Here is a 27,337-nt window from a genome sequence, read left to right as displayed (position 1 = left end):
GTAATATAATATATCTATTATAGTATACTATATTATATATTACTATTATGTTATAATATGAGATATATATGTATAATAGAAACATTTCACATTTCAATAGAAACACTCATAGGTTTTTATTTAATATATATTAAATGATATTTCTTTTTATACTTCTGGCCTTGAAATTTTTTGGTGTCTCTCCAGATTCTTGGCCAATTGAGATTTCTTTTCACTTAGCAATTTTATGATTTACACACATATATATTTATATATATATATATATATTGAATTTCATTTATTTATTAAATATTTAATGACTCAGCTTTTATTTTAAAAAAATCACTCATTGCCGGCTTAATTTTACTTGCGCTATGTGTCACAATATCACACCATGGATTTCACTTGATAGTTGAACTGATTGAATATCAATAAATAATCCAACAACTCAGAAACTCAGATATTCCGTTTATTATTTTTTTAATCGACACATATAATATTTTGTCTTTTTTTCTTTTAACTTTACTAGCAATATGTTTCATTTCAATAACCCAAAATGTGTTAATTTAATTATCGTGCAAAGACGCAAAATTTTACAATTAATTTTTTTTTATTTTTTGTGATACAAGAAAAATTTATGTCTCTGGGACGACGATTTTTTTTATTTAACTATGATAATAATAAATAAAATAAATTTAGTAATAAGTTGAGCAAAGTTAAAATGATTATTTTCTTATTGTTGTAGGTGCGCGAGTGAAATAAGTCCTCAAAGGCAAACAAGCGCAGATCAGAAAAAAAAAAAATTGTGCAGTAAATAATTGACAAATTATAACGAAAAAAATGTTGGTTGCATTGGTGATTATAAATCGGCACTACTAGTTCAAAATAAAATTTTAAAGCTAAAGAGAGGTACTAGAAACTAATTGTATATAGACTGAAATAATGTATTTTCTTCTTCTTAATTGGCATTATAGCTAAAGTAGGGCTTTGAGCTTTCTAACGACCCTCATCCAGTTCTTATAGTTGATAATGGATTATGAGTTTGGCTTAGGCCTTTATGCACTACAACTAGCTTGATCTATTGTGTACAAGTTCTTATAGTTACTTTGAACAGCTTTGCAGTCATTGACAACATATTGTCTCAAATTAGTTCTCAAGCTTATTAAGGCAACAAATCGGAGACACCATACAGTTTTTTTTATATGGAATTTTAAAGCACAATTTACGTGTTAATAATTAGGGTGTTTAATGTGTTATTTAGCAAACTCATCCGATTCTTTAAAACATTATTTGAGCTTTAAAATGTATATCTTATAAAACAACCTTCTTATTCGGTACCTTCTTGCTTCTTCTTATGGAATTAACAATTTTCCTAATGAACTTTCAATCCATTTCTCAAATTCAGTCGAACTTGCTCTGCTTTTAGGTCTATACTTCAAATCGTAATATTGATGTATATATATTGTAAAAATATTTACAAGAATAATTGCTTCATATATTCCTGTTTTAGTTTCTACGTAGATGAGTAAAGCCTTTGTTTACAATGATGATGCGTTCTAGCACATTAAATGCCATTTGAAGAATATTACTTATTAGACTGATTAACGTTTAAACCCAAATCTTAATAAAGAAATTGTTATTTGCTTCAAAATTGTAGTTTTCAATCAAATATTAATATTTATATCTCTCACATCTCTCTGTAAAAGTTAGATGACCATACTTTATAGTTTCGAGTAAACACACCAACTGCTTTCTTAATTCTTGCATCTACAACAGCAACATTGCCTCCACGAGACGTTACAATGCTTTTTAAATATTGGAACTCTTCGATACGTTCTATCGGTGCGCCATTAAGATTTAATGGTTTCTTCGACATTACGGTGATTCGCATTTCCTTTGTTTTGGCAGCGTTGATTAAAAGGCCAACCTTCGAGAATTCATGGCCAAGATCATTGAGTTTATCTTGTCTTGCATGTCGCTTCGTATATTGGCTAATTTACTTTTATCATCTGCATAATCTAAAGACTGGCAAGATGTAGAGGATGCCAGATAATACCACGAGGTTTGTTTTGTGTTGCCTGTCTCGTAACATCATCAATGACAATGAGAAAGATAAGAAGAGACAGGAGGGAGCCTTTCCATACTCCGGAAACGGTGAAAAAAGGCTCCGATCTCTTTCTGTTGTGTATCACCGAGCATTTAAATCTGTTATCGGATAATACAAATAAAAATGTATTTTATATAATCTAAATTTAAAAAAACTATACTGACTAAATCTAGTAAACTTAATGTAGCTCACTTAATATTTGTTTTGAGGTCATTGTTTGCATTTTAAAACTTCACCCAAATTTGACAATCAAATAAATTTAAATTAAGTTGCAAATTGAATTTAAAATTATTTTTGTAATTATAATACTGATAATATTCAGTACTAATATGTAAATTATCTACTAAATTGAAATAACCAACTGTTCAGGTACTGGTAAAGTAAAGTTAAAGAATTTCTAGTGCATTTCAATTTCAATAATTTCAAGACTGATAAATAAATGGTTAGAGGACGAAACTTATACTCATCAATTGCAAATATGGTTTAACCTTTCATATCTAAAAATATTAATTGATTATAATTATTTATTTGCTTCTATATATTTTAATACATAAAATTAATTAATTAATCATAATCGCATTTATCACACGAAAGTAGGATAGTGCAGTGATAAAAAACTTTTAATAATATAGTATTGTATATAATATTGTATATAATGTATAAAATAAAACCATGATAAACAGTACTAGTTTATATTGTGATATGACTTATATACAGGAGCCAATATTAGATTGGGTCTCACACTTCAATTTAGTTATTTTCAATAATGGATCTTTAGTTAAATAATAAGGCACACATAAAATTGTTTAAGTGGAATTGAAATAATTTCGGATGCCCACAATGAGTACGCTAATATCATGTTAGAGAACAGCAAGATAAGATAAGCCTACTCATACATCATACACTTCTAGGTTTAATTAATAAAAAATTTATTTGTACATTAATTTTATGCCCTCAGCACAATATACATATTACATGTAATTCCTACGGATAGTAGCAACTTCTCACAAAAAAAATTATATAGTTCTATGAAAATATATAATACTTAACTCTATTCTATAGATATATAAGACATTTAAAATATATAAATATTTTTTAAATAATAATAATAATATAATAATAATAAAGTAATGTAGTAATAATAATATAATAATATAATTTCTTTTAGATTGTTTGAAACATTCTTAACATCATTTATTTTATTAAATTAATTAAGTCATTATATTGAACGCGTACAACTTGCTCTATCAAATGAAATTCATTTTAATTAGGAAATATCAATTTTAACTTTATTTTCGCACGAAGTCAATGCTAAACTTAGCACAAAAGTATATATAAAGCTCAAATAAAAAACTAAGGTCAAAGCACCAGCTAAAACCACCAAAAATAATAACGGAATAATAATTTATAAAAAAAAACATTTCGTAGGAAACAACGTATATATGTTTCCAATATTAAAATATCTAAGTATGGATAAATTCTTATCACATTTTTCATATCTCCAATAAACTTGACACTTTTTTTTGCATATCCAATAAAAAAGTATTATTTGTATGTAAAAGTATAGCAAAATGAGGCTATATATAATGATGGAACCCTAATTTATAAACTAATGCAAAATAGGTAAGTAACAAGTGAAGGATGGATTTGGTTTTGGTAAAGCTTTAATATCTTTGCATTAATGTATTAAGAATTTATTACCAAAGATTATTTTTATAATATACATATATCAGTTTAAATAATAGCAATTAAATAAATAAAAAATAAAATAAATTGTTGGATAAAATGTTTCATAAAATAACAATACAAAATGAAAAGGTTTCCATTTTTGGCATCAAACATTGGCTCTAGAACTCACATTGAACCTATATTGATCTCGAGACAATGATAAAAACAACACAAATTTAAACGAAAAAAAAAAAATAAAAAAAAAATGTCACCGAACTAATCAAGAATTAATATATTTTACATCATTTCTAATGTCTTCGTCACTTTGTTACAAACATCTTGATAAATTTAAAATACCTTTCATATACTTAGTGTATACCGAAAACTTTTCAATTTAAATATTTAATTGGACAGTTGTACTGCTTTATCTTCCATGGAAAAATAGACGAAACGAGGAAATTAAAGTTTTTTTTTGATATTTACCGAATAAGTTGATATATATTATCGATTAGATATTTAAATTATTAAATAGAAAAAAAATTATAAAACATAATTTTCTCAAACGCTAACAATCATTATTAAAAAAAAAAAAGGATATTATTACGTATTTAACATCATCATCAGCGTTACAGCTCGGAGTGAGCTATAGCTGCATCAACCAGTTTCCTTCATTCTCCTTTGTTTAAGACCTATAATTTTGGACACACATTTTTCTGATGTTGTCGATCACGTTATCGAGCCATCTAATACATGATTTACCTCTGATGCGGTCGTTGTATGGCGTGAAATGGAGTATTCGCTTTTGTGGTCCATCTTCCGACATTCTCATGACGTATTTAACATATTTTTATTAATTTCTATTTTTGAACTTTAAGTATGGGGTTTTTCAAAAGAAAGTGTTTAATTCGCAAGTTTATATAATTAAGTTGTTTTTTATTAATTTAATTAATAAACTAATATAAAATAAGCAAACTTGTTTTTTTTTTATATACCGAAAATTAGATTTGGTTATGTGTGGTATAATAAGTATTTAGAAAACACAGTTTTACAAAATAGTTTCAGATAATATATTTCAGATATATAAATCATAAAATTTACAATAATAATAATATCCTAAGACATTACAAAATGTAAATAGCCGTCCAATGTCACTGGAGACAATTTCAAACTCTTATAATTTCCAAACTGGTAGCGATAGCTGATATTAAAATTTATAAAATTGTTGTTTATTATTCATTTTTCAAAATAATATCAGCAACTTTTCTTTGTGAATGGATAAATATTCCGGAATTTCACATTCGTAAGGCATACGAATGAATCTACTTTATCAATCTACTTAGAACAGTAATTCATGCTATAGGCGGTCATATGGAATTGATTTTAAAAATGTGGTTATTTTTAATTATTACATTGTATTGAATATTAATTGTTAATAGTCATGCCAATTAAATGGATTATTAACGATTTTCAATATATAATTAAATTGAATATTAAAATCTGGGTACATCTTTAAGTAAAAAAAAGAGCATATAATTAAATACAAAATATATAAAAAAAAATATAAAATATATAAAAATATAACGAGTACTTACATTTACCAATGTTTACAAATATGTTTTGTTTACATTTTGACAACCAAATAGCTTGAAATTTGTTCCATTTTTTATTTCGTTTCACTTGCATATGCAGCATTACCATATCTAAAAACCTAAATGACGAATAAATTGGGTTAAATTCGGTCATTTAAAGACCATAAAGCAAATAAATTATAATTTATCCCTTAATGATAATTTATCTCCCGTCTGTCAATGCTATTAGACGTATTTTGGTTATCAGAAATAAAATTACAAGCATCTAAATTTCTTTTTGATTATGTCATAAAAGAAAACTGAATTAGTTGTGCCGTAAGCAGTCAACTGATTTGTTTTACTTTAAGTTTAATACTAAAATTATCATAAAGTTTTGACATAGTAAATAATTTTCTGTGATGTTTTATGACAGAAAGTAATTACTCATTTATAACTGCATAAATGAATTTATAATGAAAGAATAAATTAGATTTTTATGCAACAGTTAGAACATTCATAAATTTAATAATACATCATACAAAAAAATTCAATATATAATTAAATATATTGAAACGTTTGTATTAATATTTCTTTGTTTACATTTTATATAAAAAACATATGAGACATATTTTAAATTGTGTTAATTTCCATTGTGAGAAATTTATTTTTAAGTGTTGCATTCTACGTTTTTCGCTTTAAATGAACTGATTTATTGATAATGAACTCATTCGTATGAAAGATTTTTGTATAGTTAATCTTCCTCATAGCTAATAATTATTATTGTGAAATGTTGCACAAAATTCAAGTCATTTTAAAAAATGAAGTGTTCGAAAAAAATACTTTCATAAAGAAATTTGATATAATTGATATAATTAAAAATAATAGTAATAATATTTTTTACTAACATCATCAAAATCATTACTACAATCATCATGCTATTTTTTGTTTTCATATTACACAAAATTCTACAAATGATTGTCATATTACCGCTGTACCGAAGGCTAAAGTTCCTTGCAAATTTTTGAAGATACCAATATATATATTATTCAAAAACTATATATGTAATATAAAAATAAAAATATTTAATTTTAATTTAAAATATTTTGTTAACTTAAACCTATTAGTATAATATATTACATTAACATTACTGGTTACAATAAAAGTCATCACACTTCGGTGTTCCGGACGATCCTTCGAAAATAATTATCCGGATTACGAAAACATATTGTGTTAAAATTTAGTCTTAATAATTGCACAATAATATCATAGAATTAAAATTTGATTTTTTTTATACAAATTAATTTTAAAGTAATTTTATTTTATTTTTCCATTTTATAAAATTAATTAGTAAAAATTATAAAAATTGCTTTGCAATTCATGACTTAAATTTTGAATTGTTACAATTCACTACTATTCGAAAACCTCTTTATTGAAAACAATAGTTTATGTTAAGAAAAGAGTTTCTTTCGTCATAACTGACGTTAAAAACCAATTTAATATATTATTTAATAAATTTTTTTTATATGTGAAATATACTTCCAAAGAGATACATTATTAAGATATTATTAGTAAAATTTTTAAAAATGTATTAAAAATTTTTGTATAAATGGATATATATTAAAATTTATAAATTTAATTCAAATTACAAATTTACTATTTATAAATAGTGATATATTAAAGAAAAAGACAAAAAGTTTGTATTAATATGTACTGAAATTATAAGCCATTAGAAAATGGCAGGTTGACTAAGTTCCTTCAACTAACTATCGAAAATGCGATCAAGTTGTACAATTCCATGATTGGTTTGTAAATAATCCTAAATCATTTTAAATATTAAACACAGCTCGTCTTTCAATGTATTTTGACATAGCCTCAGTTAAGTTTCTTGGAAAAACATGCTTATAATGTAACGGAGCGCAAATTTCAAAGCATTTCATTTGTTCAGTCTAAGTAGAGTGAATGCAAAATGTCGGACGAAATGTACCGCAGTACAACATTGGGCACATCATTACAAGAAACTTTAAATGAACAAATTCAGGTGAGCAGAACCATCTCGTTTTACTTACATATCTAAATAATATTTATTTAAACAGTCTGGAAAAATAACTCCGGCACTAGCAGAAAAGGCGTTGAAGGAATTCGATAAAAGCATGAAGCTTATAATTAGTCAATATCCAAAAACGGATTGTAACTTCAAAGCAGCGAAAATCCTATACTACAAACTGTGTGGTGATGTTTGGACTTTCATACTGAAAGATGTCGAGTTCCGCGATGGTACCGATGTTTATAAAGTTGATAAATTAAAACTTATCGCGTACCCAAATAAAAGCAGCAAATCTAATAAAACTGGCGCTGTTGGTGAAGCCGGCAAATAAATTCACATTTAGAACTAATAATAAGAAAAATTTTTGTAACAATTTATTAAAATAAAAACACACATGGTTCGTTAACTATAACGATTATTATTATATGTATTATTTAAAAAATTTAAAGAAGTTAGACTTAATACAATGCAAAAAGGAAGCTTTAAGTTTTATTGACATCAAAATAAGTCAAATTGTGTCCTTATATATGTAGACAATATACTATAGAATGTAGTAATAGCTTATTAGACACCAGATATAAAAATTACAAATTCATGTTTTTAATTAAATCATATTATTAAAAATATATTATTGGGCTTGTTTTCATATTAAAGGCGTTGGGTATGTTTAATGAACCGATTTTTTTCACTTCAAATTACATACCACTCACAATGAACTTTCGATATATTTTATTTTTCCATTAGTTGTTTTTATAGCATAGAAGGCAACATGTCTTACCAACTCTATCGTAGCACCACTTTAGGATGCATATTACAGGAAACTTTGGATGAGCAGTTAAATGTAAGCAAAATAAATATTTTATCATGGTAAGATAAATAATGGAATTAACTTTTCAGTCTGGGAAAATTCGAGCGCCATTAGCGTTAAAAGTAATGGATCAATTCGATAAAAGCATGAGCAAGGTGCTTAACGAACGTATTAAAGCAAAATGTACATTCAAGGCAGGAAAACTTGATACATATCGTTTCTGCGATAATGTTTGGTCACTGTTTCTGAAAGATGTCGAAATTCGCGACCGTGAAAATTCTATCAAAGTGGATAATGTAAAAATAATTGCGTGTGAAGCGAAACGCCGCAAATTATGTGAATGGGATGGTGAAATTCATTGAGATGGCGCGTCTTTTTATTAACAATACTTGGATCAACAAAAGCTGTATTTTGTTTTATAAATGCAAATTGTATTATTATATTATCTAGAATAATGTGCTATTATATTATTCATCTATAACAATATGTTATTTATATTATTTATAATAATTGAATCAATAAAAGGTGCTTTGTATTATAAATACACCACTATCTGCATATTGTAGAAATTAAAAATATGACAAATTAGTATAATATATATTATTATTGTGCAATATCAATGTTTGATTATATTAATATATATTGATTTGTTACATTAAATGTACATACATATGTGAACATAAGCATATCTAAAATTGTTTATAAAGGATAAATAATATATACAAATATCGAAGTTTACGTCGCATTCAACTTTATATATCAATTAATAAATTGTGTTTCATATTTTTGAATAGTACAACATGCATTTAAGAATTTAATTGTATAAATATAACAAATTATAATTGTTTTAAATCTGCATATTTACATTAAATCCATATTAGACCAGTTATGTTAGACCAATTTTTAAATTTTACATACAACTCAGTACTAAAACGCAGCTAACTTCATTAATGTTTTTGACATTTCATGTATTGTTTTTACTCTACTTCAGTTCGAGAAAAGTGATTGCACAAGTAAAAGTAAATTGCTAGCAAATTTAAATATCTATATTCTTGTAACTTAACAAATTAAATTTCAAAATGTCGTACCAACTTTACCGTAATACTACCTTAGGGAATACATTACAAGAAACATTGGATGAGCTAATTCAGGTAAGCAAAGAAGATTTAAAATTTTAATGATACAATAACAAGGGTTTTTTTATATAGTACGGACAAATAACGCCAAACTTGGCTTTCAAAGTACTCTTGCAATTTGATAAGAGCATTAATACTGCTTTAAATCAGCGTGTCAAAGCAAGAGTTACCTTCAAGGCAAACAAACTTAATACGTATCGTTTTTGTGATAACGTTTGGACGCTTATGCTAAGCGACGTCGAGTTTCGTGAAGTTCATGAATTTGCAAAAGTTGACAAAGTGAAAATTGTTGCTTGCGATGGCAAAAGTGGTGAATTCAATGGATAGATTAATAAAAGCATTCCAATACAGTTTTTTTATGGGATTTCTTCCTTATGGAAGAGTGGTTTTTAAGCTATTAGTAGTTATAATGTTTGTCTCGTAATAAATTCATTAATTTTGTAAAACTGATTCATTGACTAAATAAAATAGTATTTTAAAAATCAATAAAGAGATTATTTTAATAGTAATGGGTTTGCATAAAGTAAATAATTTTGTAAGTGGTGTTTTTTTCATTAAATAAAAATTCCAGAGTATGGTTTTGGAAAAGTAAACAATCTTGTTTTCATATGTTGACAATTCGTCAAATTCATCAAACACCTTTTGCTGACATTTGTTTTTCAAATATATATCAATGAAACACAGCTCAGTTGTTGCTTTCAGAAATGTTGATATAAAAATATTTACATGAACATTTTCCAATTTTAATTAATTATATATATTATTATATAAAAAGTAAAAGTTTGATAATTGAATTTTATTTAAAATATGCGAAGCATATATTTGACCACCTAAGATTGACAATATTAAAATATTATTTACGCCACAAAGTAAATAAGGTATTTATGCCCTACTTCTAACAATCTATATATTTTTTCATAAAGTATTAAATTTGATTTGAAATGTATTATGTATAATACAGTATTTTATTATATATATTAATAATGTTTTAAAAGTTAGAGTTAACAATATTATTACAATCAACTAAATCAATATACAGGAGTTAGAAATTAGAAATAAAATTCATGTAAAAATGAGCTGAGAACATGTGATGTCATGAGTTATTTAATTGGATAATTATGTTATAGCTGTAAACAATTGAAAATAAAATTTAACTTTCACTACACACAGGAGGGGCAAATAAATGTCAATAAATTATAGCACAATAATATAGTAATCAATAAAATATATTCATATTAATATGCTATTATATTTAAATAACATAATATTATAATGCCAATATGAATAGATTGCTGCACTCGAAATTGGTTTAGCCAGCAATTTTAAATATAACAATAGGGGTATTCAGGCATAGTTGATTAAAAAACTTCATATAAAAAAAATTAACATTTTGATGTTAATCAGTTGCTTGAACGACCCAAAATGCGTAATCTGATTAGTTTGTTGTGTGAAAATACCTTGGCAGCACTCGGATCAACAGCAAAAGCGAAACATACTTGTTTAACACTATTAAGAACTAACACTATTATTACTTACCATAAAATTGTCCATTTCAATTACAAAAAATATTTTTTTATTCCTAAAGGCATCGACAAACAAATTTTGAAATTTGCTATCATATTATTAACAATTCTAAAGTAATTATACCACCTTCATTAAAACTGGGATGTCTGCTTAATTTATTAACTTAACTACATTGGACTTATTTAGTTGCAAATTGAACGCTGCAGAATTATTTTCTCCAATGGTGCAGTAATACCGTATAAAAGCAAACATATTTTGTTCTGTCAGTTGGTTAAATAGGTTCGTTAAATATTTTTTTGCGTGTAGTATTAAAAATTTATTTTTACGAAACATTTTGTTTAATAAGAATCATTCATTCACTTGTATCATTTTCTTTTAATAGTTGTTTTACATATAAATTATATAAATGTGTTAAGAAATTTTTTTTTTTCCAAATTTTTTCTCATTTCTTGTTCAAAATTAATAGTTAAATAAACCATAAACACATTTTCTGCAATAAAATTAGTATAAATTTATAAACATTTCTGTTTTCAAATGTTGGCAACCTTACATCCCTATTATTTGATATGAATGTCAAATAAAAGAAAATGCCAAACTGTTTGGAAATTATTTAAAATTAATTATTTATTTAAATATAATATAATTTCAAAAATAATATAAATAATATGAAATTTTAAGCTATTTTCCATTTTATTATATCCTTATTTGTATTTTTGAAAATACTTTTGTTTGCATTGTCTAGAAATTTTTATTGTTATTTTCTTTATGTACCATTCGTATTTTTTCTATGTTCGCTGCGTTATTTTTATTCAGTGTTTAAATTTCAATGCGAGTGGATGTGCAGTTGTAGTTTTGCATGCGAGAAGAAGCGTTTAGTTGAATTGAAAATAAATTCAATTATTAAATTAATGATTTCGTGCAATATAATTAATAAGATTTTTATTTGTAAAATGCTAAAACCATTGGAAGTAATATTCTAATGCGCTTTAATTAATCAAGCACTTCATTGCCAACAAGAGTTTGAAGTTACAAAGAATAAAATAGACAACAAAAGTAAAATTCAAAAAGTGCATTAAATTAATTTATTTTTTTTTTGTGTTTTAATAAAGTGTAAGTGCCGATTAAAGATATATATATTTGTTTTTAAATATAATAAAAGCATACAGCATTTTTCAAAATAAATTTAAAGCACGAAATTAATCAATAGAAAAAGTGCATAAAAGCCGTAAAACTTCGCTGCGGAGGTGGAGAAGTGTTAATTTATATACAACAAAAACCCCAACAAAAACAAAATGAAAGCAATAAATACTTGAGCGCCCAACAATTCAAATAATCAATGTGGATAATACATATATTTGTTTACATTTTGATAAAAAGATACACATTATTTGCTTTGTTATAATTTCTTTTTATTATATATATATTTTTTTGTTTTGCTAAATAAATTAATTGCGTGTTCTTAACAAAAGATTTTCTACGCATTTTTATTTTGCCAAGTAAAGCAGCAAGCTAAGCAATATGCTGCGGCGGCGTATTTCTTGGTGGTCTCCCACAGTGCTTCCTCTTGTGCTGTAAGAATTGTCAATGACATTTGGGTGCAGTTGGCTCTAAAATTACATGATGTACTTCTTTTCTACATATGAAGAAAAACAAGTGGGGGCATTATTAAGAAGCACAAGTAAATCCAAATGTATTTTGGATTTAATTTTCAACCTCACATATCAGAAAAATAGTTTTCATCATTGTTAAGACTTTGGATTAACAATGATGGCTGAATATACTATTTGGTTTAAAATTGCATGAGTAATCAATAAAAAAAGAATTAGCTTAATTAACATTTCTGTTTAATAATGAGTAATTTAATTACATTTGCATAGAATGTATTAATAAAATTGATACAGGGGTTCTGTTCATAAAATATTCATATTTATATGCATTGTAACATATATATAATAATTATTATATATAAATTACCAAATTATTTTAAAACATTCTTTGTTATTATAACAGATATAAATCTTCCAGTGAAAGAGAATAACTAATAATAAAATAAATAATATTTGAAATATTTATCTTAAGTATATAAAATATTAGTTTTATATAAAACTATATAAAAAAATATAAAAGCATATCAAAAAAATATAAATCATTTAAATTATTTTAATAATATATATATATAAACATAAAATTTCGAAAAAAATCGTTACAATAAATATAAAAAATTACATATTCAGATTAAATGCTAATTAATTAAAAAAAAAATAATAAGAAAAACAATAAAAGATTGTCAATTGAAAAAGTGTGGTATATTTAAAAATATTCGAAATATAAATATATATTAAAATATGTAGAAACATTATATAAAGAAACAAATATGAAATTAATAAAAAAAATATATAATTTATATAAATTTTTTATAAAGAATTTTTAATTAAATACAAAAAAAAATTATAAATAAAAATAAAATGAAAAAATTTATATTAAAAGCAAATATAAAAGTTTTTAGCAGTATCTAATTACATAAATATAAAAAAATATATAATATATAAAAAAAATCTTTGTAAATAAAATTAAATAAACTTGTATTTTGTACAAAACTAAAAGTAAATTATAATAAAAATATGTTGAAGAATTATATATAAATATAAAAGTAATATGTAATTTTAAAAAATTAATAATTTATTGAAAATCTTATTAATTAATTTTAAATATTTTCCGAAAAATAAAGGAGTTCTCCAAATTGTTTTTTTTATATAAAATTATTTAAATTTCTTATAATTATTGCAGAATTTAAATAATATATTCAAATATTTATTAAATTTGATATATATTTATACAATATATATATTTTATGAACATTTTAAATAAAACAAAAAAATATATAAGAGAAATAAATTTATAAAAAATAAAAAAGTTAAATAAAAATAGTTCAAAATTAATTTCCGTCGCATTAAAATCTTTTCAAAACTGGATTATAGTAAATCCGACGATATTGGATCTCTACAGGAAAACAATTCCGGAGTGACCAACAAAATGGTTAAACGGTAATTTATACATTAATTTATTTTTTTATACATTATTATATTGATTATATTATATATTTAATTTATTTAAAAATCTATAAAATATATATTAGTATGTGAGTTCCATGTTTCTTTTACAGTAATAATACAATTATCATACTTAATAATTATAATTATTAAGTATGTCAGTTCCATCTTTCTTAGTAATAATATTAATTATAATAATTATCAGTAATTGTCTATTTAGAGTACAGAGTATTATTTTAAAATAAATTTGCTATTCCTTTCTTACATTCTTTTAAACTATCTGGTATAACGAACTTTCAACAATATTAGGATGTTATTACGGAATACAATATATATCCTACAAATTAGAAATAGTAAAAGATTTATTTCTTGTTTATTTCGGAACTATCAGAATCATACACAGTCTTTGGCAAAATTTATTTTTTAAAACTCTGTAGAAGGTTAATAAGCTGAGTTGTGTCAAATCTTTTAGAATCAAGCATTCACTTATTCAAAATTTATTCGTATAATAAATAACTGTTTGTGCGTGCTATATTAGCTAGACAAATAAAATAGAAGAGTGTAATATTTCGTTACCAAATTTATTCGCAATCTAAATTGGATTTATATTTTCGAAAGTTTGCTTTAATTATTTATTGTGATTTTAATTCTCGTCTTCGGTTTACATATATAAACATGGGTTAATCTATGTGCTAGAAAATTAATCTATATTAATTAGAACAGTTAAACTAACGAATTTTTGATTCGAATCAGCTCTTTGGTTTCCCTTACCCATTTAATTGCCAAATACTCATGACTTCGTTAATAAATTATATTCGCTGCTTCAAAATAATAATACATACTGGTAAATGCATAGCTTTTAAAAAGATGTAGGTTCTAAGGAGGAAATATTGACATTATTTTTAGAAGCGTTTTAACTGTTTTACCTAGTATTACTTTGTTATACTAGCGAGTACGGATCTCCATCTAGGATTGAAAGGATTTTATAACTAGTTAACTTTTCGAATATGTGTTAATGCTAGCAATTTTAAATCATCTGATAATGCATTCTAGAGTGCATATATTAATTACATAAAATTCTGTCCCTGCATAACTGTAAAAAATTTTTCTTTGTTAAGTTTAAATTCAATCAATCTGGGTTCTTCGATACTATCTGGATAACTGATAAATGTACTGTTATATTTCATTTCACTGGAGCCATAGAACATGATGAATATAATTAACTGGATTTGTTCTAGCAAAAACTATATATAAAATAATTTTCTATTAACACTCATGATTTTGCGTATTTAAAACGAATACATTTTCGTTATTCGTAAATGTCAAAGTACTCATTTCATGAAGTCATGTTCCCATACCAAGTACTAAAGTAATAAAATTGTTTATGCAGTGTTTAGTAGCCTAGCAAAGTCTACATTTAAACCTCTTATCGGGCAAATACATGTGAGTGTGTTTATGTTATGTGAATGACGGTAATTGCAAAACATTTAACGCATTTCAATTGAATTTGCGTTTTGCTAAATTTATTAATAAGTTTCACAAATAAAATAAAATTTTATTAAAAAAGTTGTTACACATCGCTTTTCGGTTTGATGTCTGGTGGTGTTGTGTTGTGTTGTGAGCTGCCTCATGCCAAAGACCTCACCGCCACTTGACACTTGAGAGTATCTAATGTGATTATAAACAAATCGAAACGGTTGGAATATGTAAAATTATTAAATTATGACGTCGGGTAATCTGTCTGCTGTGTTATGTGGAGTGGCTGTGGCTCATAGACCCCAACTGTGTCAATGAATTCTGAAATATAGCGTAACCGAAATAATTATAATAAAAAAAAAAAATAAAAAAATTCTTGATAATGATATTATATTAAAATTAATTTAATTTAATTTATCTTAATTACAAAAAATGTTATCAGTACATTTAATAGACTTGTAATTCAAACGTCATAAAAAAATAATTGTGGGCTTTGTGGGCTGTTAGAGAGGTAAATAGGTAGTTTTTGCTTTGTTACATTTAAATTTTTTTTTTTTTTGCTTTGAAATTAAATTTGTGCTGCTTCGATTGGGGTTTATTGACCGATTTCTTTAGAGAATTTTCATTTCATTTTATTTGTTATAATTTGTTAAATTCTTTTGTTTCTAGTTTTCATTTTTATCTTTTATTTTTATTGCTTTCTATTAAGCTACAAAATCTGCTTCGCAGATACTTTATTTTTAACATTTTTATTAGAATTCTTCTTTTATTCTCGATGGATAGTTTGGTATAAATTTTATTTTTATTTTGAATTTGAAGTTGTGACAATTTTTACATTTTTCAATTCTGATTTTCCTAGTTTTTCTGCTGTTTTCTATTTTTGGCATTTTCCATACAAACCTCCCCTTACCGCACCACCAGAATTTTCCTGCATAATCTAAAAATTATACGTTTAATACAAAACAAAACAAAAAAAAAGAGAATTAAGTTAGCACATGCGCGCTTCAAAGATGCAACTTAAAACGTTGCTGCTGCTGCTGCTGCTGCCACTTCTTTTGCTGCTTCATTTTTGCTGCTGTTTCTTCTGCTGGTTTCGGTTGTTGTTATTTGATAATTTTATACATGTTTCGCTTGCAGCGGTTCCAGAGTATATCTGATGTATCTGATTCCCTGTTTCGGGTTTTGTATAAATTTGGCTGGCTCTTGCCTATGTAACTAACTCTGTTCGCAAGTTTGTTTTTGTTGTATTTTTACTTCATGCTGCATTTTTACAGATGATTTTTCCTTCACTTTGCACTACGGTTTTGTTGTTGCTGTTGTTGTTTTTACTCAATATTGTTATTGTTGTTGCATGTTGTTTGTTGTTTGTTGTTTTTGTAGATGGCAAATGTGCACCTATTCCCTGCTGGTTCGTGTTGTTTGTATCTATCTAGACATTGCATTTATTTTGTTGATAATGTTGTAGTTTTTTGTGGTTTGATTTCCTTTAGCAAGCAGGGGACACGTTAAATGTTTTCAACTCTGTTATAAAACTGAATTAATGTCTTTCGTAGAATTTCAAATTTATTTGTTTCTTCAAATGATTTAAAATATTTTTCATTTGAGTTTTCTTCATTCTTCATGCTTGCAATGCGTAAGATATCTTCTAGTAGATAAATGCACGCAACTTAAAAATATTTCATCAATTAATGTATTTTTATGCTAGTATTTATACGCAAACACATACATATATATGTACACTCCATTATATTCTCTAATCGTATACTATATAGTTTTATATTGACAGTTCACCCAAAATAGCAACTGGCACATAAAGTAACGTTTGCTAACAAATTAGCTTTTGGATAGACAACTTCAATTCCGCAGGCACTGCTCTTCGTTAGCTGCTTATGCTCAACGTATGTTTTTACTGTGGTCCATATTGTTTAGGTAAGATTTTACGCTGAGGTACCGTCGCCGTTGATCGAGTGCAATTGTTGCAGTTTGTATGGGCTTATCTTGTCTGTTGTTGTATCTATTTTGGTACACATTTTGGTGGTTTTGTCGTTTAGTTGACTATATTTTCCAGCATTTGGCATTCATTGTTGCTTCATTTGTACGAGTGGCTTTTTTCTTTGTCAGTACGAGTAAATGCTGTGCATGTCTTTTTCAATCATTAAAATTAACGATTTCCTATATTTGAAAAAATTCGTTTGATTTTATTTTTGTTGAGTCTTTTTTAAAATTATTCCCTTAAGCATTCAGTCTGTCATTATTATTGTATTTATTGTTGTATTTATTTTTTTCATTAAATTGTTTTATTAATATTGTTATAATTTCCTTGTTTCGTAGTTATTTCATTTGTTTATAACCAATTTTATTAAATAAATTTAATTGCCTTTTGTTACGTTGCAGTTCATAAGCTTTGTCATTTTTTTTCATGAAATCAATTAAGTTTTTCAAATTATTTAAATAAGTTATTTGCACTTTCCGCATTTTTTGTTTTTTATGCCATTTAATTGACGTATAAAATATATTAAATATTTACTTATTTTTTATATTTCTTACTCATTGTGCAGTTTTATACAACTCACAACATTTCCTCATAATGTAAATTAAAACTAAACAAAGCACGGCCACGGCCCATAACATGTTTTTAATCTTTGTCGGAGATTAGAAATTTTACTTTGGTATATTTTGGTATAATTACATTATTTTATTTTTATGGTATCCCAAACAAATGAAATTAATATATTTTAAATAAAATCAAAATATACAGTAATCACCCCTATAACGCGATAGATTGGTTCCACGTTATAGGAAAACGCGATCTAGAGGTATTTCCGTATACCCCGTGTACACGCGTGCAGAAGTATCCCCGCGTTATATGAGGGAATGCCCGTGTTATACGGAGGATTGAAATCGCGTAATATGAAAACGAGTTAAAAGGGTATAGGGGGGATTACTGTATATATTCGCTGACCGATAATTCACTAGAATTGTAAGTGATAAATAAATGAAGAATTAAAAAAACTAAATTTAACAATATCGTTTTTTTGATTTTCTAAACAAAAAAAAAACAAATAAACAAATTATGATAAAACACAAGACAACATTGTTGTTGTTGCAAAATTGTTGTTTATTTGTTTTGTTCACATAACAAATTTTAATCCTTAATTAATTAAGTATTTATGGTTGAAATGGGCTTTTGAAACTTGAAGTCGATTGTAGCATCTGTCTTAATTACTATAGTAATTGGTGTTAAAAATGGTACCATTCTTATAATAGCGAAAAGTCGACTAATGCTGAGTTCAGTAGAACTAGCACTGCGTAATAGTCGCAAGGGAGTTTTATTGAAATAGTGAAATACCTTAACGTACTGTATACATGGACCAAAAATAACAGTTATTTTCAAAATTTTTAAAGAAGAGGTCAGTCGAACAGTACTGAATTACAACAACAAAACTCATTTTATATTATTTTAATTAATTGAATTTATGGCTGACCATACAGCTGTTTTGAATATTGCCAAATACCCATCATCAGTGGTCTTGGAAATAATTTTTGTGTTTAATTATTCGTAAATAATTTTTTGAGAGTGCAAGTATCAGGAATCGAACTCATATCCTGCCAAATATGAAGCTCAAAGTCAGCACATCTTAATCAACTGATCCAAAGCCGTACTTGATTTGATAAAGCCGTGATTATTTTTGAAAAATATAATATAAAGCAAATTTAATTATTATTTTTTTGAGTTTTATTTTAAAATGGGAATGATAAGAGTTATTAGTTGATGTTTATTTTTTTAATGATAACTGTTACGGTCCCTGACTATAGTATTTTATACTTGTAATCTACAAATTGTATCTTAAGTGAAAAATCTTTTAATTATTTTTATTGGTAAAAATATAAATATTTTTAGTATTTTTCATTAAAACTGATTTATTTTTTATTAATTAAGTTTAAGCAGCAGTTGTTTTACGTCATGTTTCACTATTAAATCAGAATAGCAACGTAAATTGAAACAAGTGTGAAAACAATTTTCTGTTCTAAGATAAAGAATAGTAGTATCTACTTTAACAAATTATTTTCAGTGCTTAATAAATTATTTTCACTCAAGATAAAATAAAATGTAAAGCAAAAGAATTTTTGTTAAAGGCAGATAAGTGCGAAAATGCAACGTTTTTGTTAATTATAATTTGCATTCTAATTGTTGTCACATGTTTAAGATATTTTTTAATATACGACAGAAATGTGCGATTAAAGTTTTTTTTAATTCTTTAAGTCTTTAATTTATACAAAAAGAAGAAACAGTAATATGTGCTAAATTTTGTACATGTGATTAAGATTTATAATTAAATTAAATTTATGTAAAAGGCACTAAGTTTAAAATTGCAAAAAACAATTCTAATTTGCACAAAGTGTAAATATAAGCAAAATATTTTCCATAAAAATATTGTGCAAAAATATCTCAATTATTCACTTTAACTAAGGGGCACATAGCACGTAACTACGACTTTTGCTATGTCCAAGTTTTCCACATTTAGAAATTTTTTTTATTGGATTAACCATCATGCGCAGGTCATTGTCATTTTCTTGTAGTTCGTTTATTTTTTCTTAATTTTTTTTTTATATAAATGTGGCGCGTTACCCGCAGCGCTATGTTGCACGAATCTGAAGACGACATACACAGATACCAGTAATTGCAGTTGGTTGCAGGTCAACAGATGTCAGATTGAAGTGTACGTGAACATCGGTACTTACATCAGTTATTCACCAAAACAACAAGATGCTCTGATACTAACTGTACAAAAATAAGAATTTAGGTAATTTCCAACGTGCTGGGATGCCATAACCAAACGGTGTTATATGACCTGACACTGATTTACTTCAAACTTTAAGTTAGATTTTTTTTTTGCTGAATATTAATTGCAAAATAAATGTAGTTTTAAATTTATGTGTTCTATACACAATTAACGGATTTTGAGTTAAGACCTTTGTATGTTACATGGTTTTTAAAGGAGATTAGGAAATCAAAGAAAAGTTTTTATCAATAACACTTTTAATATGAAAGAACGTAGTATGCGTTTAGTTGTCACTAAAAAATCATTTTGATATATTAAAATCCAAACTTAATAACAAAATTCATAATTAGACCTGCACTTCTGTACGGATGTGTTACATATAGCAAAGCCTCAAATACCACCTTAAAGCAATTACAGATAGCTCAAAACCTGGCCTTAAGAAAACTGTTTAAGATTCCATGGTACATTAGATCTACGGATATACATAGAGATCTTAGGATTGACTCAGTGAAAAAATATATCAGAGACAGAGCTTTAAAATTATTCACTAAAGTTGATACGCTACTTAACCCCGCCATAACAATCCTCAAGTCCACTTCTGGACTCTCAGGAAGATATGCTGATTTAAGGTCCGTCATCAACTAAAAGACAAATAAATGATATGATTTTTTAGCCTAGTTAAAGCCTAGTGTGGGGTAGTGATTAACCCCCCAGTCATTATAGAGTAAAAGTGCGTAATAGCACTAACTCAAGAAGAAGAAGAAGAAGATTCATAATAAAAATGATTTAAGATTTCCTGTCGGACACTAAAAATGAAAAGTTTTAATGTGAAAATTCTTAAAGAAATTCATTAAAATTAAAATCTTGTTTTTAAGATATTGGAAAGAAAATTGTAGAACGAATTGTAGAAAAAATTTCTAAAGAAATAATTAAAACTAAAATCTTAACCTGTCCAAGATGTCCATGACAAAGAACCTATATAACAAGACTGGAATAGTAATAATCAACGTAAATCAGTGTGCCTCGGGCTTAGTAGTATATGACTTAATTAAAATCTTAACAGAAGAATCAGAATCAGTCTTGTTATATAGATTCTTAGAAAAAAGAATCTATATAACAAGACTGGAATAGTAAAAATCAACGTAAATCAGTGTGCCTCGGGCTTAGTAGTCTATAGCTTAACTAAAATCTTAACTTGTACAAGATGTCCATGATAAAGAATCTATATAACAAGACTGGAATAGTAAAAATCAACGTAAATCAGTGTGCCTCGGGCTTAGTAGTCTATAACGTAATTAAAATCTTAACATGTCCATGACAGAGAATCTATATGACAAGAATGAAATAGTAAAGATCAACGTTAATCAGTGTGCCTCTGGTTCAGTAGTCTATGACTTAACTAAAATCTTAACCTGTACAAAATGTCCATGACATTTTGAATCTATATAACAAGAATGAAATAGTAAAAATCAACGTAAATCAGTGTGCCTCGGGCTTAATAGTCTATGACTTAATTAAAATCTTAACATGTCCATGACAAAGAATCTATATGACAAGAATGAAATAGTAAAGATCAACGTAAATCAGTGTGCCTCGGGCTTATTAGTCTATAGCTTAACTAAAATCTTAACCTGCCCTAGACGTCCAACACAAAGAATCTATATAAAAAGATAGAATAGTAAAGACCCATATAAATCAGTGTGTCTCTGGCCTAGTAATTTTTGACGTGAGTTTGCATTTTATATTTGACAGTTTTCATATGACAGGGTCCAATTCTTGCCATTTAAAGTTTTAAAGTTATATATGAAGAAATAGAACCACTAAACATTTGCAAAAACCACTCCAGATCAGCCAATATATTCGCTTAAAAAATTACTTTTTATTAATATTGTAATATTAATAATATGGAATATAGTTTTTTTTTTTCTTAGTTTTTTGTTATTGTCGTAATTTGTGTAGTTGATTCGTTGCTGGAGAAACCTGTTCAGTTTGTCTATTCTGCGTTCTAATATCATTCGGTTGCAAATAGTGATTAGATCCAGAACCTAAACCACAGACAAGAATTTCACAGAAGCTAATAATATAACTGTGTAATATTGTTTTCGAGGTTGATTATGGTAAAAATAAACTAGTTTCAAATGGAGAACTTCTATTATTTTAAACATAAAGATTAACAATAACAAAATTTTAATATATAAATAATTGAATTATTTAGTCTTTGAAACTATTTATTGATTTTGTAAATCCGTATATAAATGTACTATAAGTACCAGGTCGAAAACTTCTAACTTTTCAAATTATTAACAGAACGAGCCAAATCTGCACGAAATTTTCGTTGTTTAAATTTCAAGATTTTTGTTCTTCTTTTCGTGATTTCTCAGAAAATAGCAACCATATAAAAATTGCTGTGGAACTCTAAATAAAAAACTGAATATTATTTACATATATTAGTGTTCTTTTAAATGATTGTAAAAATAATAATATTATATTACCTAAAACCTAAACTTTTCTAAATAAGAGGTTTATTTATTATTGTAAGCAGTATATTGACACAGTTCAAAAACTTATATGTGCGTTTAGAAGTCTGATACACAGAACTAAGTATGAGAGATCTACGTCCTGAACTCATTAACTACTCTCGTTGAAGTTTTACTATTTGCAGTGACAATACAATGATGAGGCTTATTTTATAACTCATAACTCGAAGTACCATTTCGCGAAGAAAAGGTTTGCTTATAGGGACTTCGAGTTAAAGAATTTTTATTGTGATGGTATGTTATTTACAATCTAAACCCTGTTGTACTCTCTTTAGTTCGAGTTATAGAAAATTTGAGTTATAGAAAATTCGAGTTATAGAAGTTCTAGTTACGGAAGTTCGAGTTATCTAAGTTTGACTGTATTTTCAATTGATTGACATATAGTATATTTTTACAAATTAGTATATATGTGCAGTATATCAATTAAGTAGAGATGCACTATGTTAAATACTAAAAATTTAAATTTTATTACTTCAATGCAAAATTTAATTTTTATTAAATATTTTAAATTTAAGAGTTATGAAACAATATGATATGTATATGTATAAGAAAAAGAAATGTCTTTTTCCTTCACATGTTGTGTCATTGCACCTAAAATAGTCATTTTCCTACAAAAGTTTTTAATATTCTGAACTTCCTTTATATGCAGTTGATATATGTATCAAGTAATATTTTATATTGAAATCACTGTTCTGGGTATAATTCGCAGCCTCTGGAACTGCATGAAAAATCAAACAAATTTACGCCTTTGTTGTTGTTCATTGTTGTCTATCTATATGTTCGCACAAAAGCTACATATACTATATAAAGTATAGATTGTAGATATCTGTAAGTAAATTGTTTGCCGTTTGCTGTTTTTGTTTTTGTATTCTGGTATCTTTGTATTTGTATCTGTGCGTTGTGTGCAAAATGCTTTGAAATTCTTAGAATGTCCAAATCGTTTACTTAGAAAACCAGCCAGACGTTCTCGTTTCATGCAGACACGTAGGTACACAAATTTATATGCATAAATTTCAAATTTTCTTCAGCACACATTTTTCACTTTAATTTTTGGTTTCTCAAAAGTGACCCTTGATGTAGTGTTAATGTCCTTTTAATAAGCACCCAAGCAAGCACTGCTGTTTCGTTTCGTTTCAGTTTTCTAGAACAAGGATTTTTGTGAAAAATCGAAAAAATTGCAGCTTAAGGATTCTTTGAATACAAAGTTTTTGTTTTCTGCTTAAATTTTGCAAGTTCCTTACATATATTTGTTATCTATTTTACAAGGATCTAGTTTTGGGTGTCCTTATTTCATACTTCCTTCCTTCGTATTATTCTTTTGATGGTCTCATTTTGGTTTTGCATTATTTCGTACTTCATTTGCTGTACTGCAAATTAAAATAAAAATAATTGCTTTTGGTGGTGACCCAGATTGTGTTGAATTGGAGCAACCAACATTTTCATATTAAATTGTTGCATTGTTGTTGTTGGTGCTTAAGTGAAAGTTATTTTTAAAAAGTGTTCATATTGTTACATTAAACAGTTGATAAATATTGATATTTTCCCCAAAAATTTAGCGAAAATGAAAGTGAAGGTCTGTTAAATATTACGACAAGTTGGATTCATATAAGTTATAAAAAATATTTGTGCAAAAAGATAAATAAATTTTTGCTTAAAACCATTTGTTATTGTGGCCAAATAAACAAAAAAAAAACAAAATTTGAACTTAAATTATCAATATTAACATTTGCAGTCTTTTAACAACTTATTTATATAAGAAAGTTGATCTAATTGTTTTTATAAATGAAAGCATTAAACTTTGTCATAAAACCAATTTATTTATTCATTTATTTTCTTCAACATTATAGTTACTATTTATAGTACAATTGATGATGTAAAGTAAGTCTTATGACTTATTCGATTCATTAAATGTGCCTTATCTGTTACAGACATTTCAATTTCAATTTCCATTTCATTTAATAATATATTACTTTTCATTTGAATAAACAATATTGAATTTTAATATGTATAAATTTTTATGAAATGTTAGTTTACTTATACACATCCCATATACATTATTATTATAATTATTATTATAATTATTATTATAATTATTATTAATTACTAGCCAATTGATAGATATATAATTCCATTATACTACTGCGAGGGCGGTTTGATAAGTCAGTGACTTTTTGAATTTCCCGCGCAGTTACTCCAAATGCAATAGTGCTGCCGTCAGCTGTAATCTACCAGTGGGCAACTTTCTGATTTTGAGCAAGTAACCTACGTCGTTCAGTTGGTGTTTGATATCCGTTCAAGGCAGACAACCTCGTGCATTTTTAAGAAAATGGAAAAACGTGAACTTCGTGTGTTGATTAAGCATTACGATCCCAAATCCACGAATTGGGATACGAACTGCTACCCCATCCAGCATATTCTCCAGATTTAGCCCCCTGCGACTATTTTCTGTTTCCAAACCTAAATAAATGGTTGAGCGGTAAGAGATTTGAGTCGAATGAAGAAGTCATTACCGAAACAAACGCGTATTTTGAGAGCTTTGAGAAAACCTATTAGTTAGAGGAAATAAAAAAATTAGAAAAACGATGAACTATAGTATCGAGTTAAAAGGTGATTATGTAGAAAAATAAAATGTTTATTCGCCGAAAAAAATTTGTTTTATTCAAAAAATCACTGACTTATCAAACCGCTCTCGTATTAGCATATATATATATATGTATGTAAACATAAACATTCGCGTTTTTAATGTGGATTAATAATGGGAAGTATGGTAAAACTATGTAAGTTAACTAAACATTCGTGTTCTTTATTGGATTTAGGGTGTAAATTAAATCTCTGTAAAGATCCGTTATCCTAAGCGATACAATGCATTTCAATCCTTGACACCTCATGCTGATTTTTTGTAATTTCTAAAATTTTACATATCTACATGACTTGCTGCTTTTTAGTGGAGCATAGAGTCATTAGTATCAGTTAAAATGCAATTCCATTATGATAATATTATTCCATTAAAAATTTGTATCTTTTAATTCGCGTTTGCATCTGTTATCTCCCTAGGCATGGTCATCACGGCGCCTAAAACCTTGCCAGTTCCAGTTCCGACTCAGTTCTAGTTGAGTCGAACAATATTACAATTTGGTCATCTGGAAGTTTGTCCTATCTAGCCACATTTGCGTTTAATATTTTATCTGTGGATCTAGTTTGGTATGTGTGAAGAGTCATGTCGTACAAGTCAGTATCCGATTTTTTTTGAAAAGTTAAAGATTCGGTATTGGTTAATAAAAGTTAACATTTCTGATTGAATAGTAGTCGTACTCTACTATGTTTCTCTTTAACAAAATAGAGCTACCTTTAAGTGGTGATGAAATGTATAAAGTTCTCTAGAAGTGGATGTATAATTGCAGTTTCATATGTTTCTGACTAAAATCATTTTTAACCATATTGATTTTAGAAATCACATTTTCTCCTGCATGCAGTACAAGTGAAAAGTACTGCGATCTGAATTAACACATTTTTGGACTGATTGAGTCCATTGATTATAAATTCTAGTTTGCAATAATAATACTCAGGTTCCTACTACATATTGCTAATAGATGAATATACTCGTTCATCTATATTTAGGATTCTTATGCCACGTTTTCACTGTCATTTTCAATGTCAAATATTGTCAGTATAATGAAAACGAATATGTCGTAAGATGTCATATTCGCAATCTTATAATTGTTATTTAAAATGACATAGTGCAAACAAGGCATTAGTGGTTTTATCTTAATGAGTCTTAATTTCTTCTATATGTTATATATGATTGTAATATGTTCCACTCTAATCCTGACTTACAATTTTATCTTTATCTTTACAATTTTATCGTTTTTCATTATTATATATATAATCAATATTGAATGCTTTTGAAATTAGGAAAAATTTATATTGCTTGCATCACAGTTTTTACAAGATTCGGTGCATTCCAACAACAAGGGTTATATCCACTATAAAAATAGTCTTGTGTGTTGTGACATATTTAATTTTTATCTCCTTTTACCATTTTTAAGCTTTTAAATAACGAACTATTTTCTAAAGTTTTTGTCAACGCTGTTCTCGACCTATATTTTCTTTTATTATTTAATTTTTTTTCCAAAATATATATATAAAAATAAAAAATAAAAAAAATTATAAAGCTAAACTTCAAAGCATTATTTTGCACACCGGGTTGTTTTAATAAAAAGTGTGATTATCATCAAATTCTCATCAATCCTGATAAGGGTTTTTCCTTTTCATATTTCTCCTCTTAAAATTTGCGCTTTTTCCAAAAGAAAAGTTTTAAAAGAAACAATTTGAGACAACAGAAAAGTTCATTCATTTTCTACTTAGGTTGACATGTGTGCATGCATACTCGTATATCTTTCATGGATTGGAAAAAAAAATCATAAAACATACTTACTAAAGACACAAAAAGGATATTCACACTGTTACTTCTATGCCATATTTTATTTTTATTTTGGTTTTTTCTTATGAAGAATAGTATAAAAAGACTGTAAAACATATATGTTAAAAATAAAAAAGTGTGGAACTTGTGCATCCTGTACCGGTTTTTGTGTCATATAAACGTTATACCAAACTATTGCCACCATCGCTATAATCATCAGCTTTTTGCTCCAGCAG

General features: G+C 26.5%; 3 protein-coding genes across 3 annotated transcripts; all 3 read left to right on the top strand.

Moving 5' to 3' along the window:
* The first annotated feature begins 7,037 nt into the window (after positions 1 to 7,037).
* On the top strand, positions 7,038 to 7,750 carry LOC119682265 (transcription initiation factor IIA subunit 2-like). The gene is made up of 2 exons (XM_038095651.1): positions 7,038 to 7,360; positions 7,416 to 7,750. The coding sequence occupies exons 1-2, from the start codon at positions 7,289 to 7,291 to the stop codon at positions 7,695 to 7,697; spliced, it is 354 nt and encodes a 117-aa protein (XP_037951579.1). The 5' UTR covers positions 7,038 to 7,288; the 3' UTR covers positions 7,698 to 7,750.
* Positions 7,751 to 8,127: 377 nt separating this feature from the next.
* On the top strand, positions 8,128 to 8,573 carry LOC119682264 (transcription initiation factor IIA subunit 2-like). Its single transcript, XM_038095650.1, has 2 exons — positions 8,128 to 8,207; positions 8,264 to 8,573. Exons 1-2 carry the CDS (start codon positions 8,136 to 8,138, stop codon positions 8,534 to 8,536), a joined length of 345 nt encoding a protein of 114 aa, XP_037951578.1. The 5' UTR covers positions 8,128 to 8,135; the 3' UTR covers positions 8,537 to 8,573.
* Positions 8,574 to 9,150: 577 nt separating this feature from the next.
* LOC119682262 (transcription initiation factor IIA subunit 2) lies at positions 9,151 to 9,785 on the top strand. The gene is made up of 2 exons (XM_038095649.1): positions 9,151 to 9,325; positions 9,383 to 9,785. The coding sequence occupies exons 1-2, from the start codon at positions 9,254 to 9,256 to the stop codon at positions 9,635 to 9,637; spliced, it is 327 nt and encodes a 108-aa protein (XP_037951577.1). The 5' UTR covers positions 9,151 to 9,253; the 3' UTR covers positions 9,638 to 9,785.
* The last annotated feature ends 17,552 nt before the right edge of the window (positions 9,786 to 27,337 follow it).

Source organism: Teleopsis dalmanni, chromosome 2 (genome assembly GCF_002237135.1).
Source record: "Teleopsis dalmanni isolate 2A chromosome 2, ASM223713v2, whole genome shotgun sequence".
Lineage (NCBI taxonomy): Eukaryota > Metazoa > Arthropoda > Insecta > Diptera > Diopsidae > Teleopsis > Teleopsis dalmanni.
This window is presented reverse-complemented; position numbering and strand designations above follow the sequence as displayed.